General features: G+C 39.9%; 2 protein-coding genes across 6 annotated transcripts in view; one reads left to right on the plus strand and one right to left on the minus strand.

Annotated features, from left to right (window-relative positions):
- ACOT12 (acyl-CoA thioesterase 12) overlaps positions 1 to 26,889 on the plus strand; it is a 51,454-nt gene that overhangs the window by 10,813 nt on the left and 13,752 nt on the right. For both annotated transcript variants that reach the window (XM_072793365.1, XM_072793354.1), the window contains exons 3-11: positions 2,670 to 2,730; positions 6,452 to 6,553; positions 10,712 to 10,847; positions 18,349 to 18,499; positions 20,239 to 20,358; positions 21,306 to 21,456; positions 22,099 to 22,154; positions 22,471 to 22,534; positions 23,620 to 23,703. In XM_072793365.1, the coding sequence (XP_072649466.1) occupies positions 2,670 to 2,730; positions 6,452 to 6,553; positions 10,712 to 10,847; positions 18,349 to 18,499; positions 20,239 to 20,358; positions 21,306 to 21,456; positions 22,099 to 22,154; positions 22,471 to 22,534; positions 23,620 to 23,703 (925 nt within the window). The remainder of the gene's footprint in view (positions 1 to 2,669; positions 2,731 to 6,451; positions 6,554 to 10,711; positions 10,848 to 18,348; positions 18,500 to 20,238; positions 20,359 to 21,305; positions 21,457 to 22,098; positions 22,155 to 22,470; positions 22,535 to 23,619; positions 23,704 to 26,889) is intronic.
- Positions 1 to 26,889, minus strand: part of ZCCHC9 (zinc finger CCHC-type containing 9) — a 44,934-nt gene that overhangs the window by 759 nt on the left and 17,286 nt on the right. For 2 of the 4 annotated variants that reach the window (XR_012015193.1, XR_012015178.1), the window contains 2 exons: positions 24,637 to 24,961; positions 20,078 to 21,400 (listed from right to left, as the gene is read on the minus strand). The gene's annotated coding sequence lies outside the window, so the exon portion shown is untranslated. Of the gene's footprint in view, positions 1 to 7,091; positions 7,229 to 20,077; positions 21,401 to 24,636; positions 24,962 to 26,889 lie in introns of those variants that run through there. The other 2 variants (XR_012015179.1, XR_012015199.1) reach the window with 2 other exon arrangements.

Below are 26,889 nucleotides of genomic sequence, written 5' to 3' on the forward strand. Positions count from 1 at the left end.
AATATTGGAGTCTAGTGGTCTGAGTCTGGTGAGAATCAGACAAATACATAATCATCAGAATAGAAAGCATGATAGGATATAAGTTTAGGATGAAGTATAAACTCCATTCTGTAGGGTAATTTAGAAGGTGCACATTATGGAGCATCAATGAGAGTTTTACCACAGATGGGTAGCATTTAATGTATACCTCAAATGAAGTATATAGATTTTCACCTGGTGAGAGGGAAAAGGACTCCTCTTGATGAGGCACTTGTAAGAATATAAGCATGAGGGTGGAAGAACAGAGAGTCCTCAGAAGGAGCCTGGTCTGTCTGCACAGAGGTGATTCCCCAGCAGCAGACTGGGGCCACAGAACAGAAGACCTTGAATGCTGTGCTATGAAATTACTTTTATTTACTTGAGATTGTAGTCATTCCATTCATTTGACATTCAGTGTTGGGAGTTTGGTTTGGTAGACAACCAGGTTCAATGGGATTCCCTTACTTTTATTTATTTTTGGGTTTTTTTGAAAATATTTATTTGAGAGAGAGTGTGCACATGTGGGGAGGGGAAGAGAGAAAAAGAGAGAGAATCGCAAGCAGACTCCCTGCTGTGTGTGGTGCTCAACACAGAGCTCAACACGGGGCTTGACCCACAACTCTGAAATCATGACCTGCGCTGAAACCAAGGGTCAGACACTCAACCAACTGAGCCACCCAGGGTCCCTTAAATTCCCCTACTTTTAAAGGCAGGCCAGGGTTCACAAAAGAGACAGAAGAGGCCTGTGCTTTCCCCTCTCAAGCCTGACAGAGAGGCATAAGATTTTAGTAGCTAATGAGTACAAGAAGCTTTGAGGAGGGACTCTAACACTATTACTGTGAGTCTCTCCTAGAAAATTTACCAAACAGAGGTAGGAAGCTTACAAGGGAGAAATACAGGGAAAAAAAGAAAATAGATTTGGGTTTGCATGTGCTGAATGTGGAGATTAAGATAAATTGGTTAATATGGAGATATAATATGGAGGAGATGGCTAACACAGCCTAGTAGAGCTCCCGTAACTATTGGTTGACTTTGTTGAGAGAAATTTAGAAATATGGCTCTGAGTTTCAAGAATGACGTCTAGGCTAAAGATGTAGATTTGAGAATCGTTTCTATAAAGATGACAGGATCATGAACAAGAACAAAGTCTTCTGGGAAGAGGGTGAGAAGAGAATAGGACAAAGGACAGAAATTTAGGAGATGTCTACACTGAAGGGATGGATTAAGGAAAAGAAATCTGTGAAGGAAACTGAGATAAAAGAGAGAACACTATTTTGGAAACCAAGGGAAGAGAAAGCCTCCTGAAGAAAGACATTAAATAAGGTGAGACTTTGGGTTTAGCTGTTAGGAAGTGACGGTGAAGGTATCAGAGAGGTGAGATGTGGAGGCAATAGCTAGATTCGAGTGGCTGAGAAGTGAATGGGAAACAAAGCTCTAAAACTTTGGTGCCTAGAAAAATCCTCATCTTTGAAGACCCATCTCAAATGTCACCTCTTCTGTGACTACCTACTTTCTGAATTAGCTTCTTTTTATGAGTGCCTTTATGATACTTGGTCCTTTCTTTTTTGAAAGACGTCATAGCATTCTCTTCATCTGTCTGCATACTGGTGTCCCAAGTGAAGATTGTTCTCCTTGCAGTCAGCAGTCTTACTTTATTCATCACTGTATCCTGAGGTCTTAGCTTACTGCCAGGACTAGCTGGAACTCAGTAAACATTTCCTAAATGTATGATTTAGAAAAAGAAAGGATTATTGTAGGAAATTTCCTTATGGATAAGAAGAGAAAATTTTTGAAGTAGAATAGGCTTGAGAGAAAGATTTTTAGAAAGGAGAAGCCTCAAACATTTTCATAGACTGATCAGAAGTCAGGGAAGGGGCAGAGATTGAGGATACAAAAGAGGAAAGAGCTAAGCAGGCCATGGTAGAAGAGGAAAGGTAACAAGGGCACGGGTACAGAAAGTTCTGGAAGAGATCTATCTTCCTTCCTCTGAAACAGAAGAGTAAGAAGAAAAGTGGGAGTGTAGTTCAACTTTGAAAGTAAGGGAGAAAAATTGAAGAGGCTTACCTTGGGTAAACCCTTACCGTCTGCTAAGGTAAAGGGATGGGAAGTAACTATGGGGCCTGAACAAAAGGTTTGGAACAACTTCAAACTGTATGACCAGAATTCCTGTAATCATGGAGAGTGAATGGATCATCCAGCAGTACCTAGAGTCCATTTAAATCTGGTGAAGTCGATCAGTTTGCTTGCTTGGTTGCTTGTATGTTTATCCATTTATTTGTTAACAAACATTTAAAAATAAATGTCAGTTGTATAGGTTTGCCTGTGTGTTTGTTTTAACTTCTCTTAAGGAAACAGCTGTGATATAATCAAAGTATCTTGCAGATTTTGGAAGGCATTTTGCACACCATCTTTGCAAAGGCCATTTTCTGTTTGAATAGAAGTAGTCAGCTAACATGCATGTGGTTTACAGTGATTGGCATCTGTTTTTACAGCTGTCTTTTTTCTGTTATCATTAACCTGAGGTTTCATGCATGAACATTATCAGCATGATACGGGAGGATTGCCCTATAGTACATGCATTGAAGTGAATCTTTAAGTCTGAAGTGAGATGTGCTAGGATTACTAAGGTCCCCTCCTCTTTTTTTAACTAGAGTTGGACAAGTTCTAACCATCAAAGCAAAAGTTACCAGAGCATTCAGCACAAGCATGGAGGTAAGTGACCCCTTTTCTTTCGACTGTTGGTGTCCATCTCTTCATTCTATACAGAGGGCAGAGGAGGAGGTCTGGAATAATTTGGAATCATGAGATTCTGACTTGCAGAAGGCCCTTGAATCTGTATTCAGGCTCACATGTAAATAATAAGGGCCTTGTGTTTGCCAGTCAACTCTGCTACTAAAATTAAATGTGATGCAATGTACTATTTTTACCTAGAAAAATGCATAGAAAGGAAACATACAGGGGAGAAGGGTACTCTCTTGGTTCTTTGCAAGGTATTGGTTTTCTTTTTTAATTATTCTGATTCTACTTGCTCTCCATCTCTTCACTTTCTACTGAAAACTAGCCCCATGATTAACTAGTTTTTGAAAGGCAGAGTAACTGAAGTGAGAAGGAAAGTTTAGAAGATTTTTCTTCTACATCCACTTGGTTTTATTTTCTTTACCATCGTTGTGAAAGCGACAATTTTAGAGGCTTTTGAAACCACTGTCAAGGTTAAACTAGCAGGAAAGAAGTTACTGGATTCTATATGGCAACTTCTAGGTTGGTTAGTACCAGTCCCTTTGATCTCTAAACACAAAAGACGTGAGGGGACTTGAGGTTTGTCTGTTAAGCTAGGTGGCTTAACCAACAGAAATTTACTGTCTCACAGCCCTAGAGGTTAGAAGTCCTAAATCAAGGCATCAGTAAGGTTGACTTTCGCTCTAAGGACTATGCCAGAGAAATGCTCTCTCCTGGTTCTGGTGACTTGCTGGCAATCTTTGTCATTCCTTGGCTTCTGCTGCATCACTCCCATCTCTGCATTCATCTTCACATGGTGTTCTCATGGTGTGTGAGTCTGTGTCCAAATTCCCCCTTTTTATAAGGACATCAGTCACATTGAATTAGGAGCCCATCCTACTCTGGCATGACCTCATCTTAACCAATTACACCTGAACCACCCTATTTCCAAAATAAGGTCACATTGTAAGGTATTAGATTTGGTGGGGAGGCACAATTCAACCTGGATTCCTATTCAACAGAACTACTTGGCAGTAACCACATCTACAGTGATGGCTTTACCCTGGTCTCCCTAAGAACAGAATACAAAACACTTGAAACAGAAGAGAAATGTTTGTTGTAAAATCCAGCGCCTTCAGCAACAGTTGTGATGATCTTTCTCAGCTGTGGCCTCCTGACCTTGCTACACAGTAGCCAGGAGCTTGGCCTCTCTCCTGAGGGCTAGTGCTCATCTTTATATTCAGCCCAAACATGGATAACAGCTCCTTTTCTTTTCTCCTTTTCCTCCTATTCCCTGAGGCAAGCTAGAATTTCTAAAGGAAATTCGACTAAAAAGTGAGAGAAGAAAAACCCAATGAGTTTAAAAGCACACATTTTTGGGGCACCTGGGTGGCTCAGTTGGTTAAGTGTCTGACTCTTGACTTCAGTTCAGGTCATGACTTTTGGGTTATGGGATCAAGCCTCAGGTTGGGCTCCATACTCAGTGGGGAGTCAGCTGGAGACTCTTTCCTTCTCCCTCTCCCACTGCCCCTCTGTTTATTCTCTCTCTCTAAAATAAATAAATCTAGGATCCCTGGGTGGCTCAGCAGTTGAGCCTCCGCCTTCAGCCCAGAGCGTGACCCCGGGGTCCCGGGATCGAGTCCCACGTGGGGCTCCCTGCATGGAGCCTGCTTCTCCCTCTGCCTGTGTCTCTGCCTCTCCCTGTCTTTCATGAATAAATAAATAAAATTTTAAAAACAAATAAATAGGGCAGCCCAGGTGGCTCAGGGGTTTAGTGCCGCCTTCGGCCCAGGTTGTGATCCTGGGGACCTGGGATCGAGTCCCACATCAGGCTCCCTGCATGGAGCTTGCTTCTCCCTCTACCCGTGTCTCTGCCTCTCTCTCTCTCTCTCTCTCTCTCTCTCTCTGTGTGTGTGTGTGTGTGTGTGTGTATTCTCATGAATAAATAAAATCTTAGAAAAAAACAAATAAATCTTTTTAAATAAATAAAAGTACAGATTTCTGACCCTAGGAAAGTAAAAGCTTAGCCTTGACTTGGGCAAATTTAGCCCCTCTTCCAAGTTGAGGTCTTCTGTGATCTCTGAATATGTTGTGTATTCAATGAGGTCTGGCTGGAGGGAATGCCAGATTCCTAGCTGTGTGAGTTCTTGGGATTACTCACGTTACAGCTCTCCAGCCTCAGGAGGTGCTCTTGTCTGGCCGTGTGAGCTTCTACCCTACAGGTGCTCAGACTGGCAGCCACCCAAACACTCAACAGGACCATGTGCATATTTCTGGAATTCTTTCCTTGTGTAGCTCCCTTTTTTCTAGGGCTCAGCCCACAAATCTCAGCTGCCTTGGTGTCCTTGATTTCTGGCTCCTCAAGTCAGCAAGATTCATTTTCCCCTCCTTGGCCATACTCTGGGAATTACCTTCAGGCCGAGAGCCCAGGAAATTCAAGTGCTCCTCTCATCTGTTTTCCCCTTTGTTGGGGGTCACAATTCTGCATTGTCTGCTATCTGACATATGAAAATAGTTGTTTCCTATACTTGGTTCACCTTTCTAGTTGTTTTCACAGAATGTAATTCCAGTCTGACTTACTCTTTGATGACAGAGTGAAAGTCCTCCTGGTATATGTTTTTGGGACATTTATTTGGTCATCATACATAACTGTTATAACGGAAGACAGTTTTCAGAACCCGTTTTAACCCTCTACAATTGTGGGGTTGAGGATGGATGGCTTCAATTTGTTTAATCACCATTGAGTTAACTTAGGTGTTACCATGCAAATACTTGTTTGTGTTAACAAGGTAAGTGACGTAAAATTAAGTATGGATTATTGATTTTTCTTGTACATGAGGTACTCGGCAAAGACATAGAAACAGCTCCTCTCTGTTGCTGATAACATAGTGCTAAACTAAGATGCCTGAGGTTTCCCATGATTTCAAAAACATAGTGTTATTTACCAGGGATATGTGGGGCAAGTGTTGATTATCCAAAATCTAATGACAGATTCCTGAGTTTACTAACACTTCTGCAAAGTAAAATCTGCAGGACCCAAGCTTCAGACCTCTTCACATGGGGAAATCAAGTCTGTTGTGGTGTCACCATAAAGTGTCTTGGCTACCTCCTTGCCATTCCTGAAAAATAAAACTCCTGAAAAAGGAAACAAATGAGGAGTACAGATAACATGATGCAATTTTGTCCATGTTAACTTGGTTATAAAACTGAGAGACTAAAGATTTTAAAAGAGATGGATTGTAGTCCCTCTCTCTGGTGATCTACAAGGCATTCATGAATATCTTGATTTCAAAAGTATATTTATTAACAATGGGATTAGAAAATGCTTGTGAGATAATGCCTGTGTTTAAAATTATAATAAAGCTATAAATACAGTATGATGATTTGTTTATATAAATTCACCTGAACATTAGTAATTATTAATCTGGGTGGTGGGACTACTAATAATATTTACTCTAGATAATCAGAATCCATTTTTGTCTCTTTTTATGTTTACCGACTTTCATGGTAAATATGTATTTTTCTATAATTAGAAAAAAGTTTTTTTTAATTTTATGGAACATCACTGAAAGAACAGTGTTGCTTAAAAATAAATTAAAATGCTGATTTTGTTCAAAAACAAAAGAATGATGAAGGGCATAACAGTCTTGATTGCTGTAATCTTGTGTGTTATCTGGATGGCTAAGAGTTTACTCACCTATTTTTCTTTTCATTTTAGATCAGCATCAAGGTCATAGTACAGGACATGTTCACTGGTGTTGAGAAACTTGTTAGTGTGGCTTTCTCTACATTTGTAGCCAAACCAATTGGAAAAGAAAAGGTACATTTTCTGTGTGAAGTATCTAGCATGTTATTCAGGGACTTATTAATGACTGTATCAGAATTATTATGGAAAAAAAGACCTTTTTTCTTACTGTGACATATGCTTTCCCAAGACTTGTTGTCTACCACTATTTTTTGTAAAAGTTGTTATTGTGTGGCAATATAGTGTCCCATACCTTAGAGAAAGGGAGATGGAATCAGTTGGTGAAAGAGGAAAAAAATACTGTTTTAAGTGATCTGAAGGGCCCACCATTTCTCAAAAATAGTGTTTACTGGTTTCATTCTTTTATTTTGTGGTTGTATAAATTCAAAATTGAGTTATATAATTGAGTTGAAATATTTTTTTAAAGCAAGAGCAACTTAGTAAGCAATTGCATATTATGGCTCAGTCATTTGTTTGTACCTGAAGGAAGAATGTCAAAGAGGCTGAACTATTGAAGTTTAGAAACTTTCCACCTAGTAACCTTCTTGTTCAGTGGCATATCATGAAGAGAGCCATGAAAAATCAGTGGTTTGGTTTGAAACAGCAGACCTACCTGCATCTCTATCCAAAGTGAGTATAGTCCAGGATGAGATGGGCCATGATGAGGCTCAGTTCATCAGTTCCCTGGGCTGGATCACTGAAGGACTCACAAAACTCCATAGGGTATCCTCTTGTAGGGCTTCAGTAAAACTAAAAGAAATGGTATAAGAGAAAGAAAGCATGGGAAACATCAGAGAAGTTCAAGACTTCCAAGCATAGTTCTCCGGGTCCTTTTCCTTTAAAAAAAAAAAAATATATATATATATATTATATATATATAAAATTTTATTTTTCATCATCTTAAGTGCACACTTTAATCCCAATCCCCTATTTCACCAATGTCCCTGCCCATTTCCCCTCTGGTAACTATCAGCTTGTTATCCATATTTAAGAGTATTTCTTGGTTTGTTGCTTTCTCTCTTTTTCCTTTGCTCATTTGTTTTGTTTCTTAAATTCCACACATGAGTGAGGTCATATGGTATTTTCTTTCTATGATTTATTTTGCATAGTATCATACTATCTACCTCCATCCATGTAATTGCAAATGGCAAGATTTCATTCTTCTTTATGGCTAAATAATATTCCATTGTATATGTATATACCACATCCACATCTTCTTTATCTGTTAATCTATCAATGAACACTTGGCTGCTTCCATAGTTTAAATATTGTAAATAATACTGCTATAAACATAGTGATGCATGTTTCCCTCTCAATTAATGTTTTTGTATTTTTTGGGTAAATACTCAGTAGTGCTGTTACTAGATTATAGGCTAGTTCTATTTTTAATTTTTTGAGGAAACCCGCTACTGTTTTCCAGTTTGCATTTCCACCAAAAGCACAAGAGCGTTTCCCTTTCTCCACGTACTTGCCAACACCTGTTATTTTTTTATGTTTTTTTATTTTAATCCTTCTTACAAGTATGAGGTGATATCTCATTGTAGTTTTGATTTGTATTTCCCTCATGGTTAGTGATGTTGAGCATTTTTTCTTGTGCCTGTTGTCCATTTGGATGTCTTCTTTGGAGAAATGTCTGTTCATATCTTCCACCCATTTATTTTTAAAGATTTTATTTGTTTATTCATGAGAGAGAGAGAGAGAGAGAGAGAGGCAGAGACATAGGCAGAGGGAGAAGCAGGCTCCATGCATGGAGCCCGATGTGGGACTCGATCCTGAGTCTCCAGGATCACGCCCTGGGCCCAAGGCAGTGCTAAACTGCTGAGCCACCCAGACTGCCCTTCCACCCATTTTTTAATTGAATTATTTGATTTTGGGGTATTGAGTTGTATCCATTCTTCATATATTTTGGATGCTAACCCTGTACCACATATGTCATTTGCACATACCTTCTCCCATTCAGTAGGTTGCCTTTTAGTTTTGTTGATTGTTTTCTTTTCTCTGCAGAAACTTTTTATTTTGTTGTAGTTCCAGTAGTTTATTTTTGTATTTATTTCCCTTGCCTCAGGAGAACATACCTAGAAAAATGTTGCTACAGCCAGTGTCAGAGAAATTACTGTCCGTGCTCTCTTCAAGGATTTTTATGGCTTCAGGTCTCACATTTAAGTCTTTAGTCCATCTTATTTTTTTGTATAGTGAAAGAAGGGAGTCCAGTGTCATTGTTTTGCATATGACTGTCCAACTTTCCCACCACCATTTGTTGAAGAGACTTTTTCTCATTGTATATTTATTCCTCCTTTGTTAAGGATTAATTGACCATGTAATTGTGGGTTTATTTCTGGGTTTTCTATTCTATTCCATTGTTCTATGTGTCTATTTTTATGCCAGTACCATACTATTTTAATTACTACCACTTTGTAATATAACTTGAAATTTGGAATTGTGATACCTCCAGTTTTGTTTTCCTTTTTAAAGATTGCTTTGGCTATTCAAGGTCTTTTGTGGATCCCTACAAATTTTAGGATTATTTGTTCTAGTTCTGTGAAAAATGCTGTTGGTATTTTGACAGGGATTGCATTAAATGTGTAGATTGCTTTGTGTAGTGTAGACATTTTAACAATATTTGTTCCTCCAATCCATGAGCATGCAATGTCTTTCCATTTCTTTACATTGTGTTGAATTTCTTTTGTCATTGTTTTATAGTTTTCTGAGTACAGGTCTTTCACGTCTTTGGTTAGGTTTATACATAGATATTTTATTGGTTTTGGTGCATTTGTAAATAGGATTCTTTTCTTAATTTCATTCTCTGCTGTTTCATTATTAGTGTATAGGAATGCAACAGATTTCTGTACATTGATTTTGTATCCTGTGACTTTATTGAATTTATTTGTCACTTCTAGTGATTTTTTGGTGGAGTTAGGGTTTTCTGTATATACCATCATGTCATCTTCAAATAGTGAGAATTCTACTTCTTCCTTACCAATTCAGATGCCCTTTTTTTCTTTTTTGTTGTCTGATTGCTATGGCTAGAGCTTCTAGAACTACATTGAATAAAAGTGGTAAGAGTGGACATTTTTTGTCTTGTTCCTGACCTTAGGGGAAAAGCTCTCAGTTTTTCACTTTCAGGGTCCTTTCCAGTTATACAAAGTATGCTTTATGTGTAGATTGGAGAGCCAAGACACAAGTTTACCAGGTGGACTTTTATACCCTGCTGGTCACACAACTAAAGCATGGCTGTAGTGTTAAACCAGTAAAAGTTATCAAGTCTATATATTCCCAAACAAATTAGACAAGGCAATCTAGGGGAGTTTTAGACTTGAAAGTAGCATATTATGAATCTCTAGCTGTTCCATCTTCTTGGCTAAGGGTCTGTGCCAGCCCTCAGGTGTCCGTGGAATTATCCCCATCCAGCTGCAAGGTGACTTCCTTATACACGCAGGTCAACAGACAAGCATTTATGGCAGAGCCTGAGCGCTTGGTTCTGTTGCATCATATTTTCAGGTTTTTGGAGGTCAGTTAAAGCTTTGTTCTGACCTTTTGATTCTTTTTAGTTTGCTTATTAGATAATGTTTACACCATGTGATGAAATTTCCAAATTGAAACCATCTCTCAGTACTTAATAGCTTTCTCTAGAACATGTTTATTCCCTCCCTCTGAGATCTTAATTTTGCAAGAAGTAGAAAACATTTCTTGGTAAGAATTCAATGTATTCAAAGTCCTTCTCCTCATTCATTAATTTGAAGAATTTTTTGTTTTGTTTTGTAGCTCTTTTGAAAAATTTAAAGGGAGGGAAAATTAATATTTGGAAAATTCTTTAAAGCACATATCTTATTGTATGAAGAAATAATTAAGTCTATATTGATTTTTTTTAGTTTAAAAATCTTTTAAAAATTTAGTCAAATAGGGATCCCTGGGTGGCGCAGCGGTTTGGCGCCTGCCTTTGGCCCAGGGCGCGATCCTGGAGACCCGGGATCGAATCCCACGTCGGGCTCCCGGTGCATGGAGCCTGCTTCTCCCTCTGCCTGTGTCTCTGCCTCTCTCTCTCTCTCTCTCTCTGACTATCATAAATAAATAAAAATTTTAAAAAAAAATTTAGTCAAATAATATGTGTAAAAATACCTAGAAATGCTCTATTTACTTTGAGTTAGAAAACAATGTAACATTTGTTTTGCACATTCATGTTGTGCTCTTATAATATAACAAGGTAATGAACAATAAATGTTTTTCTTTCTCTAGATTCATTTAAAACCAGTCATACTTCTAACTGAGCAAGATCATATGGAACATAATCTGGCTTCTGAGAGAAGGAAAGTTCGACTGCATCATGAAGATACCTTTAAAAACTTGATGAAGGAAAATAGCAAGTTTGATGGTCAGTAAATCTACTTATAGGAACTTATTATACTACTGTGACAAGTGAAGGGGTCCTTCCTTGGAGTACACTTCTTTTTACCTTATTATTATAATTCAACCCTGGCAAAGCTAGGTATCTTTCCTAACAAACCCAGTGACTGGAGAAGGAAGGGCCTGGCCAATTCAAAATAGAACTGCTGACACCTAAGATCTCTTTAAATTAGAGGTTCTCCAGGGGAGAAGACAGGAAAGAAGGGTGACGGGGACCAAGCAGTACTTATCAGTAAGCATGCACTCAGTGATCAGTCAATGAAAGAATGACAACACAATATATCCATCTGGTGCTTCATTGGTTACTTCCTATGAGCTGATTATAATATCCACAAAGGAGGAAACTGAAACTGAGCAGTGAGGAACCTTGCTAAAGATCACTGGGGCTATAAATGGAAACGATAAGATTCTATTCCTGTTTCCTGGCTCTTCCCCAGTGACAATGTTTGATGGACCAGAGTGTCTTAATTCTCTGGCTGTTATCTCCTAGGTTCTTTGAGGCCTCATGGGCTGCCTTGCCTCTCCCACACCCTTCCTTTTCTTCTGACCCCATCCCCTGCAGTCCCAGGGGACATGACCTGTTGGGAAGAGCAGAGTGGTAAGGGAGGAAATGGAGTGGTCCAATGTGCGTCCCTCTGCTCACCACTGCCAGGGGAGCCAGGAAGTTTGTAGAAGGTCCAACTCATCTGAGCTCCGAAAGCAGACAAACATGTAGAAGACAAAGGAAAGGAGATGAGAATAGATCGGGATGAGAATATTAAAAGAGAGGAAGGAAGAAGAGGACATACAGAGACCAGAGGAAAGGCAGAGGCAGGGGTGACCTGGGCAAGGGGGACAGGGGGCAGCTTCATTCTGCCCTGCATGACATCATCATGCTCCCGGGGCCACCCCACAGATGAGCTTTGGGTTAGAAAAAACGTTTTTCAAAAGCTTCTATTCTTGCAGACTTGTAAAAAACAATGCCCATTATCAAGCTACTTTTAAAGAAATGAAGACCTCCTCATTAAATTACTGTGCTAAAGAGTCCATCCTTCTGTAAAGATGGTCTCAGTACCAAAATATACTTAAAATACATTTTGCTGGGATCCCTGGGTGGCGCAGCGGTTTAGCGCCTGCCTTTGGCCCAGGGCGCGATCCTGGAGACCTGGGATCGAATCCCGCGTCGGGCTCCCGGGGCATGGAGCCTGCTTCTCCCTCTGTGTCTCTGTCTCTGTCTCTCTCTCTCTCTCTCTGTGACTATCATAAATAAATAAAAAAAATTAAAAAAAATACATTTTGCTGAAGTAATAAAATAGCTGAACCAAGAGAACAAGGACTTACTAGAGAGAAAAGGAGGTGGAAGGAGGCAGGACTGAAAAGATAGAACTGTGTCGTTGAGGCTCTCTTAGGCCAAGCAAAGAGGCTTGACCTTTCTTCTCTCCTTGAGGAAAGCCGATGAAGATTTGGGCAGAATTGCATAATGAGGTTGGCACTTAATGTGGTCACTCTGCATAGAGGAGGGGAGGCTAGAGGGAGGGAGACCAGGCAAGAAGTGAGGAGTGGCTACTCTAGGCAGTAATGTAGAGAGGGGAGGGAAAAGTCCAAATATATACAGAGGGTAACTCAGCAGAATAGGGTCACTCATGAGGGGTGATGGATGAGGAAGAAGTTATTCAGGGTAACTCTCAGGTTTCTTGCCTGAGCAACTGTCTACTTAATAGTGGTGTCATGAACTGAGCTAATGCATACACAGGGCAGGGGAGGGGCATTTCTGATGAGGTAGATGATGAGTTTAGTTTAGCCTGACATGCCTGTGAAACAACCAAAAGGACAAAACCAGGGCTTGGGGAGATTTACTTTGAGACACAACAGCTTACCGGTGGCAATTCAAATGAACCAGTACCTACAATCACCCAGGAAGGGCTCCCAGTGGCACAAGGGTGGTAGGCTAAGAGTGGAACTTATAGCACATGGCCATTCAAGAGATGATCACCGGAAGAGGATGGGTCTATGAAGAAGACCTAGAGTGACTAGTGGAAGGGGTGCAAGGAGAACCAGAGAGACTGGCATCATGAGCCAAAGGAGTAGAGGTACATGAAGAAATGAAAGGTCAGCTGTATTCCAGGAAGTTAGGAATAAAAACTGCCCACTGAACTGGGAATGGGGACATCACCCTCTCGTGCTCCAGCCACTCAAATATAGAGGTAAAATGACTGTAATGGACTTCAGTTTCAGTTTGTTAGGAAGTTGGACAGAACCTCTAGAGGTCTGGTTTAGTTTAGAATTATAGATTTTCAGAGTTTGTTTTTAATCATGTTTCCTCTAATCTGCCCTAAAACAGATTATTCCTTAGCACAAAACAACTCTTAACCTAACTTCATTGATTTGATCTTTTTAGAAATTTTACTAGCTTTCTTGCCATCAAGATATCGTAGAACCTAAAAGCAATTTCTCTTAATGTCAGAGCTGGACCCTGGAACTCTAAGTTGCCAGAGAGCACATGGTTTGCCCATCTGCCCCCTGGTGTATCTGGATGGAGTTTGTTTTGAACTGGACAATACCATCTAAAGGAAGCTAGCTAGATCATCTTCATTATTAAACCATATTTTTAGAAAACCCAAGGTTCTATAGTGATACCAATATCACAACTAATTGGAATCTCTTTCAAGATTTTGTGTGGTTGAAGTGCATATTGTTAGAACAGTTAGAAATTTGAGTCAAAATTTCCTTTCAGAAGAAAAGGAAAATTAGATGAGATTAGATGATGTAAAAGCAGGACTTCTTTGGAATGTGCTCTTGTACCACGGGGTCATTGTTTGGAAGCTTGGCTTATAGGAAAAGACTTCATATTGGAGCATTTATTTATTTTTTTTTTAAATATTTATTTTATTATTTATTTATGATAGTCACACAAAGAGAGAGAGAGAGAGAGAGAGAGAGGCAGAGACACAGGCAGAGGGAGAAGCAGGCTCCATGCACCGGGAGCCCAACGTGGGACTCGATCCCGGGTCTCCAGGATCGCGCCCTGGGCCAAAGGCAGGCACCAAACCGCTGTGCCACCCAGGGATCCCCCAATTATTTCTCAGCTAGAAGTCAAGTCTTTATGAGCATTATCCTAGTTTGATCCTTTCTGGTTATGAGAAGGAAAACTAGAATATCCTCAATTCAGGTCAAAGTTCCTGACCCAAAATTGTAGAATGAATGCAAAAATTGTCCAAACAGAATGATGACCCAATACTTAATGAACATCCAAGGTACAAGTATTGACCTCTGGACAAGTATGCTCTTATTTAAAGGCTGTAGAAAGGGTGAGGTTTGTTTACCATGCTTAACTTGAGTACACAGCCAGAGCTGTGAGCCTGACTTGGTCTCTAAGCCTGGGAGAGCCATATTTCTCCATTGATTGGCAATTACCTGCCGCCAACAAGCATGCTTTAGTACCGAGGTCATCTGTACTCAGTATATTTCTGCATACAAGTCACAGCTGATGCTTATGCACACATGACCTGCCCTAGTACCCACTTCTGTGTAGCCCAGTGCATGCCATGTATGTCTTCATAAGAATTGAGTAGCTTTTTCTTTAAAGTTATCCCTCAAAAAAGAAGGAATTGCCTTATATTTGAGTCTTTATAATGTCTCTCATAAGGCCCACTCAGTTTTGAATTTTATAATTATTTTAAATTATTTAAAAATAGTACACATACACAGGGTGAAAAGCTCAAAAGCTATAAAAAAGGCATTCAGTTAAAAGGTAAGACTTCCTACCATCAGTATCTCCCAGTTAGCCAGTTCCTATCGTCAAAGACAACCAATATTACACTCTAGCACATATTTGGAGCACAGTATTCAAACAGCTACGTCCCTTTCTTTTTTCATTTAGCATTTTATTTTAGAGATAATTTATATTTATTTTGAACAAAAAAAGTAAGATATACCAACCTAAAAAAAACTTAGTACTGGTTTTAGATATTAATAGGATATCATCTGACAAAGTCAGTAACAGCAAAAAAAAAAAAAAAGAGAGAGAGAGAGAGAGAAATTGAAATAGATTGAAGATTTCATGTGCCTTTTAAAGACCACTTTAAGAAGCAGGCCAATACTGATGACAGCAATATAGTGGACTTGCTGTCAAAAACAAACTAAAATCTCTGGATAAAATATTTACAAACATGTTTCTAAACACATCTCAGCAGGGAGAAAAATAAGAGAAAACCTTGAAGTCCAGAAATGACTAGAAAACCCAATGTAGCAGTGTACGGTGATAGAAGACCTGGCATTTGCTCTGGACTCTGTAGGTGTTAGAAGACCTTGAACTTGTGTTTTAATGGGCCTGCAAAAGATCAGGACAAAACCAGTGGCCCATGTTACATTGAAGATTATGTCAGGGAACCTTATAAGTAGCTGCAAACCTAAAAAAATGATATTCTTGGTGAGTCAGTTAGAAAAATCTCAATCCCCAGAGAGCTTTCTTAGGGATGCTTTCCTATCTGAGCCTTAGCCCTAGGTAGAATGGGGGGGGGGGGGGGGGGAGGGGCAGGGAAACGTGTTAACCTTAAGGAATTCAATCACAATCACTAGCACATTCTCATGTAGATTTGACATCAGAATTCACATCATTTGTTTGGACTGAAACAAGACCACATGAAATTTAGTGGGAACTGCTACTTCCCACTAATACCCCTGGTGATCTATAACAATAAATGCAAACCCCTGTAGAAAATGACTTTAAGCCCAGCTCTCAAGAATCCCCACACATATTAGATCCAAGGGATATTAACTCCTAGTCAAAAATAATAAAAAATAAAATTAAAAAAAATCACCCAAATCCAGAGGAAGCCCCAGAAAATGGAAAGAGGCCCACAAAGACTATAATTACTGCATTTAACATATAAAAAATATTAAGTAAGAATGTTAATATATTTTAAGAAATAGAATCAAAAGTATTGTTCAGGAATAAAGAAATTACCTAGGGCAGCCTGGGTGGCTCAGCAGTTTAGCGCCGCCTTCAGCCCAGGGCGTGATCCTGGAGACCCAGGATCAAGTCCTGCATCAAGGCTCTCTGCATTGAGCCTGCTTCTCCCCCTGTCTGTGTTTCTGCCTCTCTGTGTCTGTGTCTGTCTGAATAAATAAAATCTTAAAAAAAAAAAAATTACCTAGAAGGTTGGACAAAGAAACAAAGAGAATTTCTATATAAAAATATATATAATAATTTAAATTTGAAACTCAGTGAACAGATTAAGCTGCCAATAAGACAGTAACCGGAAGATAGATATGAAGGAGTTACCTAGAATGCAGATGGATTGGCAAAGAGATGGGAATTATATGGAAGATTTGAAGACATAAAGGAATAAGAAGTCTAACATGCATCTAATCAAAGTTCCAGAAGGAAAGAATAAAAAGAAAGGGAGAGGTAACACTTGAAGCAAATGACATAGACATTTCATTCAGAAGTAACAAGAAAGTTTAATATACTTATGAAAAGATGTTGGACTTCATTAATCAGAGAAATGAAAATTATAACCAACACAAGATATTTCACACCCACAAAACTGGAAAAATTTGAAGAGACAATATTAAGCAAAAATGCAGAGCAGTGGCAACTCTAATAAACAACACATAGAAATGTAAATTGGTACATTTAATTACCTAAAAAATTCTCTTGAAAGCAAAGACTGAATGTGGAATAAACCAGCACAGCTAAGTTTATTTGTCCATTCATTCAATAAATATTTACTAAGCACCTATCTTCAGGATTTATATTAGAATTTAAGAAAATATCAGTTCTTGACCAAAAGAGCTTAGGATCTAGTGGGTCAGACAATCAAAGATCACACAAATATACATAAAACTATAATTGTGAAAGAAAAGTACACATGAGAGGTCATGTCAGTGGGAATTAGCTGCTAGGCCTGGGAAGGCTCTCCTGAAGAAAAGATGCCTGGGCCAACAGAATGTTGAGGAGGAAAAATTTTCCTCTACCCTATAAACTATTTCTAGCTGGTATAAGAATTCAATTGACAAGAGACAGATTAACAGGAGAAAATCAACAAAAGTTTAATTACATGTATACTGTCTACATACATGGGAGAGACCCAGAAAAGTACTTAGGTATAGGACTGAAAAAAGGTCTCATAGCTGGAACGGAACAAAGAGAGAGAGATTGAGAGGGAATATGTTGAGGGGAGGGTGGTGGTCCTGACTACCTGGGGCTGGAGAGGTAGGCACAAGCCAGACAAAGAAGGAGGAGTTTAGGGTCATGGGAAGGCTTTGAGCTTTTTAGACTAGGATGTTATGGGATGTTTCTGATGTGTTTTTAAGTAGATGACTGAAATGATCAGTGGAATGAAGGGGGGAAATTAAAAGACTATCAATTAATTAGAAATCTAAAAATTTCATGAGAAAATGCAGTTTAAGGTCTTTGCAGCTGCACTTCTCTTCTCACTTATATGTGACTGTGCCAAGAATGGCCCCATTCCCAGTTCCCAACAGCTGGCCAATCTGTGCTCTTGGACTGCAAGCTCAGCTCTGCCTCTGACAGCACAACCAGGATGGCACCCCTGATTTGTAAATCCTCCCCCTACCTCCTCAAACAATAGCACATGAGATTTAGGCCTAGCTGGTGATTCACTAGACGATGCAGGAAGCATAATTGAATACATTTTACTGCTTTGCAGCCAGAGTAAATGATTTCTCCATTGTTGAGAGTAAAAACCAATTTGTCAGTAAATGAAGCAGATATGATTCAAAGGAAGCAGAAGGACACGGGAAATACTCATTGTGTCTTTTCTGTTTGTGACTGCATTCATTGCAAAACAGTAACCATGGGAGGCTACATTCCCATTCTAAAGTTTATACTAGAGCAAACTATTCCAGATTCTCAGTGTCTGGGGTCCTTTATAGCTCAAACTCCTTTCATTTTGACCACCTTATTGAGGTGTAATTTATGTACTATAAATAATAAATATTATTAATAATAATTATAAATAGTAATTATAGCTTATAAATATACTTACAAATAATTGATGTACCGTCAATTCATGTGCTCATGTTTGAAGTGTAGTTTGATAAGTTTTGAAACATGTACACCAATAAAACCATCACCTCAATCAAGATAACATATCCATCAAGTCCCAAATTTTTTTTTCCTCTCCCTCCCTGATCTGCCCCACCTCCACTCCAAACAACTCAAGTTTAAGTTCAATTATTCTCTTAATCAAAAGTCCTGTGAACTTGTAAGATAGGTTGGAATACAGTCTCTAAAAGGGCCTTTCTCATCAGTTATCTTATCCAGTTCTCTGTGAATATCCACCATTCAGGTGAAAGTTACTCTGTAGAACGAAGTCCATTTATTTCCTCAGGAGATTTAAATCTTTGGGAATAATTTAATTTTTCTAAAAATCCCCTAAGATCCGTGCTGCTAGGAAGGAAAGCCATGGTCCCAAGTTCTGCAGTTAACTCCACCAATATTAATGTTTGCATCTACCTTTCAGACCCCATTTGTGATGAAGGAATGGTTTCCACAAGTGGCACATCTGTTCAGAGTATTGAACTTGTCCTTCCACCCCATGCAAACCATCATGGAAATACTTTTGGTGGCCAAATTATGGCTTGGATGGAGACCGTGGCTACTATTTCTGCAAGGTTCTTGGTTTTGGCTTTGGCGTTTGATGTTGGGTTAAGTGAGGAGAGGTCAGAAGGGTTCTGGGTCCCAGTTATTGAGCTAGCCAAGGGGAGAAGAGTGTTGCCTTTTATTAAAATGAAAAAATAAGCCATTTACCTGTTTCCCTAAGGATTAATCTGTCCTTTTGTTTGAAGGTGAAGGTTTATGTTCTTAGTTCAAAAATAAAAATGAAATGACTGTTCTAATACTTTATTCTGAATTGTAAATGTTGGTCATGTAACCCTTAAACTCCCCGTAATGATATAGATGCAAAACAGAAATAGAAGCAGCCTTTACACTTAAAAATAGTCAAGTTGCAAACTTTTTTAAAGGCAGTTTACAATTAGGTTTGACCTTTGAAATGCCTGGTTAGAATCATATGGCTAGAGGATTACCTGAAAAATAAAATGAGAAAGTGGAAGGAGCTTGAAAGAAAACTTTTAAGTATTCTTCAGTTTCAAAAAAAAAAAAAAAAAAAAGGCATTTTATTCTTAATGGAACCACGTAGGTTAATTGAGCAGCTTTAAGGAACATTGTGTATTCTAAAAAGGCATTTGAACAGGAACTGCCCTACTGACAATTTCTGTGACTGTTGAAAATTGTTAAGATTTTATTTTCCCCAAATTAAAAGAATTTTATTATGAATGTTTATAATTGTGACTATAGTTAGAAACCTGTAGAAATCCTTCTTATAAATCATGCACAAATAAGAGAGCTCCTTTTTATTTTTATTTTTATTTTTTTAAATTTTTATTTATTTATGTATGATAGTCACAGAGAGAGAGAGAGGCAGAGACACAGGCAGAGGGAGAAGCAGGCTCCATACACCGGGAGCCCGATATGGGATGCGATCCCGGGTCTCCAGGATCGCGCCCTGGGCCAAAGGCAGGCGCTAAACCGCTGCGCCACCCAGGGATCCCGAGAGCTCCTTTTTAAAATGAGATTGTCATTCTCAATGACAAAGTATTTGAACCTATTCTATTGTAAAAGTTTACAATATAATTAGCTGTGGCATAGTCTGTTCACTTAGTGTTGGCACAATTCCTTTGAGTAATTGAACGACGAAGTGGGAATCTAAAATGTAGGAAATTACAAAAGTAACTTTCTGAGATTAAATATACTTTTTACGTATTTCAAAATTTCACAATCAAAAAAATTGTAATATGTGTACATTGTAGCCCTTTAGGCTTTGTGTAGCAATCCAGGTAATTTTCCCATAGGGAAAAAAATTAGTCTTTTGATATATGAGTGAATTCAGTTAACTGTGAAGCTGAGGAACTGGTATGAACTGTATTAACTGGCAGTTCCTTCACTGTGCCCTGCTTCAACCTGGGAGTCATGACTCTGTGATTGTGATCCTGAGCCATCAGGATGAGTAGAACCCTCCCATGAGAACAAAGGACATTGGCTTGTTTCTCAGAGGGACTTTTATCAAGAACAAAACAAGAGCAGGGCTGTCCACCCAAGAGCAGAAGCACCAAGCATCTTGGTAAAGAACCTACAGCTTGGGGTCGTGATATTTCCCAAAATATTTGCAGGGAGTGTACAAACTCTCAACGCACGTTATTTAGTTATTTATTTCACTCTTAAAAGAATTAAAAGATATGATGATTTAGAGAGCACGTTGAGTATTTGTCTCTTGCATTGGTTAAACAAATCAATAGTTCATGAAAATACTTAAGAGTGTGGGCACTTTCTCCTCCCTTCCCTGTTTCCTCAGCCGCCTCTGTGGGGCGCACCCTCTTCTGAAGTCCGTGGACATGTTTAAGTTCCGGGGACCATCCACTGTGGGAGATCGGCTGGTTTTCAATGCCATTGTCAACAATACATTTCAAACCTGGTAAAGCCCACCTAATCCTCTTAGGCAGCTACGAACAAATTTGAACTTGCACATGAATAATTTTTTATTTTTATTTCAATCTGGGGATGAGTGTAGGTACTACTATAAAGTAACCAAGTTCCTTCTCATTTTTTTCTGGAAGTTCATTCAGTCGTCAACAGCTGTAGACACTCATATTAACCCTCTTTTTGCTTGGGCCTCTTCATAGTTCATAAATTGTGATGGGCTGGTTTTTGTCTCTTAATAAAGGGGACTCCCAGTGGGCCTGGTATGGTTTTGGTGTGGTCCTGTCATAATTACTAACTCTTCCTTTCATTTTCAAGAGTCCCAGTGACTTCATGCTCAACTGACTCATTTTTTTTTTTCAACTGACTCATAATGGACCTGTTATTTATCACCATGTAGTCCAAACCGCTTCCCAGTTATTTTTATTATTCATGATACACAATGAAAATATTTAATTTCATATTAGTTCTTCTAAAATGTGAAAAAGAGTATGTTTCCTATCCAATTTTAATATCTGATGCTTTTAATATAGAACTGTTGTTTTTAAGGGAGGAAACTTGCCTTTAGCACAATTAACTCCCCTCACGCCTCATTGCCAAAATATGTTCATGAATATATATAAAGTCCTAGCTGGCCTTTCCCCCACATGATGATGGGAAAGTATAGTGGAAATGCTTCCAGGGGCTAGTAGGTCAGATCCATCGACCTGATGAAACGGATTTTAACAATTGCATAGACTTGCAATGATAAAGAGAGAGCCCAGGGCCCTCATTCTTGTTCTCACTTGGAAGAGTGGTGGTGGTGGTGGTGGTGGTGGTGGTGCTGGTGGTGACAGTGGTAGCGGTGGTGACGGTGGCGGTGGTGACAGTGGTGGTGGTGGCGGGCAGAGAGGCCTGGCGTGCTCTGGTTCTCCGCCCACGGCCCCGTGTTGTCCTCCGCAGTGTGGAAGTGGGAGTGCGCGTGGAGGCCTTTGACTGTCAGGAGTGGTCTGAGGGCCGGGGCCGGCACATCAACAGTGCTTTTCTCATTTATAATGCTGTCAATGATAAGGAAGAACTGGTCACATTTCCCAGAATCAAACCCATGTCAAAGGTCAGTTATTGGCACGTGAGTCTCCATGATTGGATCACTTATTTGAGGGGAAATGGTGGGTACAGGGCTCCACCCAGAAATTCCTCACACCTGCCACAACTTCCAAGCCTCTCCCTCTTTGGATTTTTTTTTCTCTTCTATATCACAAAGTAAAATGGACATTTTATTTTCTTCCCCCCCCTCCCGCCCCCCCGCGTCATTCTCATCATTTGTTGAAGTAACAGAGGCCCTGGAGACCTGGGCTAGGCCACACATGGCGGGGGAGCCTGTCACCTTCTGGGCCACATTGTGACTCTCTTCTCCCACTTCCCTACATTTAGCTGCGGTGGGACTATACCCTCCCCTCATCTGAGGTGCGTGAGTGCCAACTCTCACCTCTCCTAAAAACTCTATAGTGAGATATGTGTATAATTCTGGTAACAGAAATGGTAACAATCACTACTTTAAAAAAAGAAAGAAAAAGGCTGTAAAGGTTGTGTTTTTACCCATGCACCCGGCCTCTGTGAGTGATGAGGACAGTTCACGCAGGGACACTGCGTGTGCCCCAGCTAGCCCCTTCAACTGAATTAGGAGAGAGAGACGTCAGGATTGTAGCACTGAAATATTAGAAATTTATTGATTTTGCTTTGTTTTTTATTAAAGGACGATTTGAGACGGTATCATGGAGCTATTGCACGCAAGAGAATTCGCCTAGGCAGGTAAGGGACCTGGGTTAAGGATTTCATGCTATCTTCTCTTATCTAGCAAATTATGTAACAAAAGGCTCCTCTCTGGGTCTGTGTTCCCACACCATGTGAAATGAGAAGGTCTGATGTTTCCTGGCTGGAGGCTAACCGTGACGGAAATTGATCTTCCTGATAATTCCACTACTAAAAAGCAGCTTTTAAAACTGTGGATTTCAGTTCAAGAAAGTGTCTCGATTACTGTTGTTGCACTAAATGCAGGGAAGGAAACTTATTTACTATTATAACATTATTATTATGATATGTTACTTAATTTTAATTTTTTTTCCAGAAAATATGTTATTTCCCACAAAGAAGAGGTACCACTCTGTGTACACTGGGACGTAACCAACCAGGTAACGGTTTTATTATATGGAGCTCTTCATGTAAAAATTGCATCATTATTAAAATGGAAAATGGCATCATCATAAAAATGAAAGTTCCCATGTTTAACGGATTCAGGTTGTGCCTACCCAGGTTAGATGAGAAGGTGAAATATATCAACTATTTATCTCAAAATGAAACAAAACCATTCAGTAAGTGGTGACCAACTAGTTGCTTCTCTGCCTTGTTTGAATTACGTGTATAGTTTCCAAAGTACCTACTCAGAATGATCTATCATCAGATGCATTCAGGCAGCATGACATCAAGAGCTGGTGTCCCTGCGATTTGTGCTGAATGATATGCCTTCCAGCTTGCATTTTTATAACACAACAACAAAGTATTAGCCGTTATAAAGTTTTTGACCATGAAATATAAAGGGAAATCGAAGTTTACTGTTGATTCTAAGTCATATTAAAAGATAATGTTGTCTTTGCTGGAGACACCAATTAATATGACACTAATTTGCGAAGCATGTAGGCCTTGTGTTATTTTGTCTGAATTCTGAATTAAGAGTTGGAGACAGGGACACCTGCATGGCTGAGCAGTTGAGCATCTGCCTTTGACTCAGGATGTGATCCTAGTCCAGGGATCAAGTCCCACGCTGGGCTACCTGTGAGGAACCTGCTTTTTCCTCTATGTCTCTGCTTCTCTGTGTGTCTCTCAGGAATGAATGAATGAATGAATGAATGAGTAAAAAGAGCTGGAGGTGGGGGGAGGGGGGCACCTGGGTGGCTCAGTGGTTGAGCGTCTGCCTTCAGCTCAAGTCATGATCCCGGGGTCTTGGGATCCACTTGATCCCTGAATCAAGTGCTGCACTGAGCTCCCTGCGGGGAGCCTGCTTCTCCCTCTGCCTATGTCTCTGCCTCTCTCTATGTGTCTCTCATGAATAAATAAATAAAATCTTAAAAAGAGTTGGAGATGGAAACAGTGTTACCTATAGCTTAGTTCTAAGCTCAGCATTACCATTTGGCTTGAACAGGTCCCACTTAGAGGCAGAAACTATTTGATCACATATCTGTGGGTCGAACTCTCAGCTTTTACAACATTTGTATTTTAGGTATCCCTGAGTAACGCCAATGTGGAGGCTCTCAAAAATCTGGCAGCCAGAAGTGGTTGGGAGGTTACCAGTGTGGTGGAAAAGGTAGGAGGCATCCAGGTATATGCACAACCTGCTGGCCATCACAAATGAAAGTGGTCATGGTAGTGGTGGTTCTGCTGCTTCTACTGCTGCTTTTAAGAAGGTAAATCTTCCTGAGAAACTTTTTTCTAAGACTCAAGTACCTTTCCAGTGCTGTCTCTACTCCTCCATGCTGGTGAATCTGGGATCCTTTGGTGCGCCCCAAACATTCCTACCTCTGAACTTCTCATATCCCACTTCTCTCTAACTGGTCTTCAAGCCTTGGGACAAATGCTTCTTTCTGCATGAAGCCACCCCTATTACCCCTGACTGAAGGAACTCCCCCCTCCCCGTAGGAATCCCCTTAGCAATGACTTTTTCAAAATTAATTTGTCAATGAATTATGCACTGTCTTGTGACTTGTCTCCACAGCTACATCGCATTGATGTTGGTGTCTCATGGTGTAATTTAACTTTTTACACGTGGTCTTTTCCTCTAACTAGATTACGGACTTTTTATGAAAGAAGCCTTGCCTTGATTTCTTTGTATCTCTCTTGGCACCTTTTACACCGTTTTTGCAGGTCTTCAAACTTAAATACACATATATCATTTGGATCCTGATTTGTCTAATTTCACAGGCATGTCAGGGGATCTGGGGAAGCTGCTGCCCACACTAGCTAAACTGTCAGGTCAGCCCAGGAGTCCCAATCCCTGCGGTGCCCGGCATCCGGCAGCTGCGCAGTCATGTCTACTCTCTGTGCTCACAGTCGGGGTGTCCTGTTTCTCATCAGTGGAGCAGGGGCCTCCACAATAGGGTGACCATTATGTCCTGCTTTTCCTGGGGCAGTCCTGGTTCTCCCATCATAGTGATGATCCCATCGTAATCCATTGTCTTATCATAATTATTAATAATGCTTCCATGCCCCAGTCCGGATGATACATTATGCGGTCACTTACCCTGAAGCTGAAGCAAACTCAGATGCTACTTTACTGCTTCTTTTCAACTTTGGCTCTTGTCAGTGCTTCATTCCGGATGGTTGGCTTTTCCCATGTCTTTGTCGTCGCTTCTGCATCTCTTCAGGATCTCCCTTACCCTTTTTGGATCCAGTTATGTTTCCACATATGCTTAATTCAGTGATGCAGAAACATAGGTTTCATGTAATAAAATGATCTTTTTCTCTTTATCCCACACAAAAGATGCTTCAAGACTTTTACTAGTATGAAATCTGCTTCTTGCATCATTGCTGGCGTCTAAGCAGCACTGGAAAGGGCAAACTTGTGTCTGGAGTGAAGGAAGAGAACATGTTTTGTGAAGTCATATAATACACAAAACCTTCAGCTCTTTGGGAGCTTGGGGCCAAAATAAACCTAAACAAAGAAATGCTGTATTTGTTAGTGTCCAAGGAGAGCCATCAATAATTCATTCTTAATTTTTGTGTGGGTTCTGATTAGAAGATACTATATAATTAAAGCAACATTCTTAAGTCATTTCTGTTGAATTCAAAGCCCTCCAGTTCCTTAGATTATATTTATGATAAAACTTGATTCTTTTTCCTTTCCAGGCCATCCTCTTCTCTCCTACTTCTTAAAACTTTCATATTGTTTTAATTTTAAAATACAATGCTCTTAGTTTTTTCTGTTACCTCTTCATTGAATAATTCTTACAACTATCTGCTGTGAATCATACTTATTTCAGGTTTTAAAATCTGTACTTATTTTTTATATAAATTAGTTAAATAGCAAAGGTTGAAGATTTCTGGTATTTGTAATTAAAATGAGCAGTACTAATTCTTTTAAGTCTTATTTCACTTTTATGTACAGTGATGGAATTCATAATAGTAGCAGTACAAGAAGCAAAAGGTGAACCCTCACTCTGAAGGAGCTTGCAGGCTATTTTGGCAACACCACACATAAACATTTAGCAGCGGATGAATAATTTTCAGGTAGTTGATAAGCAAGTCCAGTGTTTAAATCATAAAGGTCAGCTCTTAGGCACCGCAAAGTAAAACAAGACTGTTTAGAGAGAACTTTTGAAAGGAGGTGATTCTTTTCTCCTTGTCGGGAGCTTGAGTAGATGCCGGAGGGTGAAAGGGGCTGTGTAGGCAGTGAGTAGCTTGAGCCCAATCCCCAGGGTAGAAATTAGCCTGGATAGGAGACTGTCCTGGGAGAGTAGCTTTTTATTTAGGGGGTAGTAGCTGAGAAAGGTGATGAAAGCCAGAATGGTAAGGACCCTTGAAAACTTTCCATAGAACAAAACCCAGTACAGGAAACAGAGCAGAGGGAGCTATTCTCACTGCAGCTGGGGAGGGGCTGGTCCCAGAGCTCCAACGACCAGTTCTCCTCCCCAGCACCCCCCGCACCCCACCCCCTGGGTAATTCCCCAGGCACCTCCCCACCCAGGCCTCTGTGAAGAACTTTGTCCTCCTTCTTGTAATGTTGTCTCAACAACAACGGATAGTATAAAACAGATAGTATAAAATTCTAAAACTATACTCTTTTCTCTTCTGCTGTTGGCATAAGATATCCAAATCCATTAAACAGAATCTCATTAGAATGAAAAAACAATACCGTTCTAAACTGTTGGCAATTTCAAGCTTACTCACCTTAAGCTTCATGTCATAGAATAAAATTCACGAGGCATCAAATGATAAAATGTTTGATTGGTTACAGATGGAATTTAACCTGTATTCTTGTGAGCGTGAAAGGTTTCACATTTTCTCAAAGAGTTGGTTTTGGAGAATTTTTTCACTAAGCAGAAGTTGACTTTTCTAAAATACTAAGGTTTAAAGAGATCACCACCAACCACCGCCTTCCCCTGCCTGCTTTGTCTGCATCGGTGCCATTGATTCTCACAGAAGAGCAATGAGAAGGGCTTTCTGCTACCTTCACCTTCTGGGAGAAGGCTCGAAACACCGTGCACTCGTCCAATACCGTACTCGGCACTGGAGATGTTTAGTAACCCCTGGGAGGGCCGAGTTTAGTGGTGGCTGCGCAGCGTGACATTTGCTGTGGCTTCGGGAGAGGAAGCAGCAGCAGGTGTCTGCAACCCAGGGAGCAGCCCTAGGAAGCCATCACAACGCTTTTCTAGAAAGCTGCTCCCAGGTTGATTCTTTCTGAAGAAGTGAGAAAGAATCTGTTCCAGGCCTTCTCCTCTAGCGTCTGGTGGTTTGCTGGCCATCTTTGGCGGACCTTGGCTTTAAATGTGTCACC

The sequence above is a fragment of the Canis lupus genome, chromosome 2 (genome assembly GCF_048164855.1).
Source record: "Canis lupus baileyi chromosome 2, mCanLup2.hap1, whole genome shotgun sequence".
NCBI lineage: Eukaryota > Metazoa > Chordata > Mammalia > Carnivora > Canidae > Canis > Canis lupus.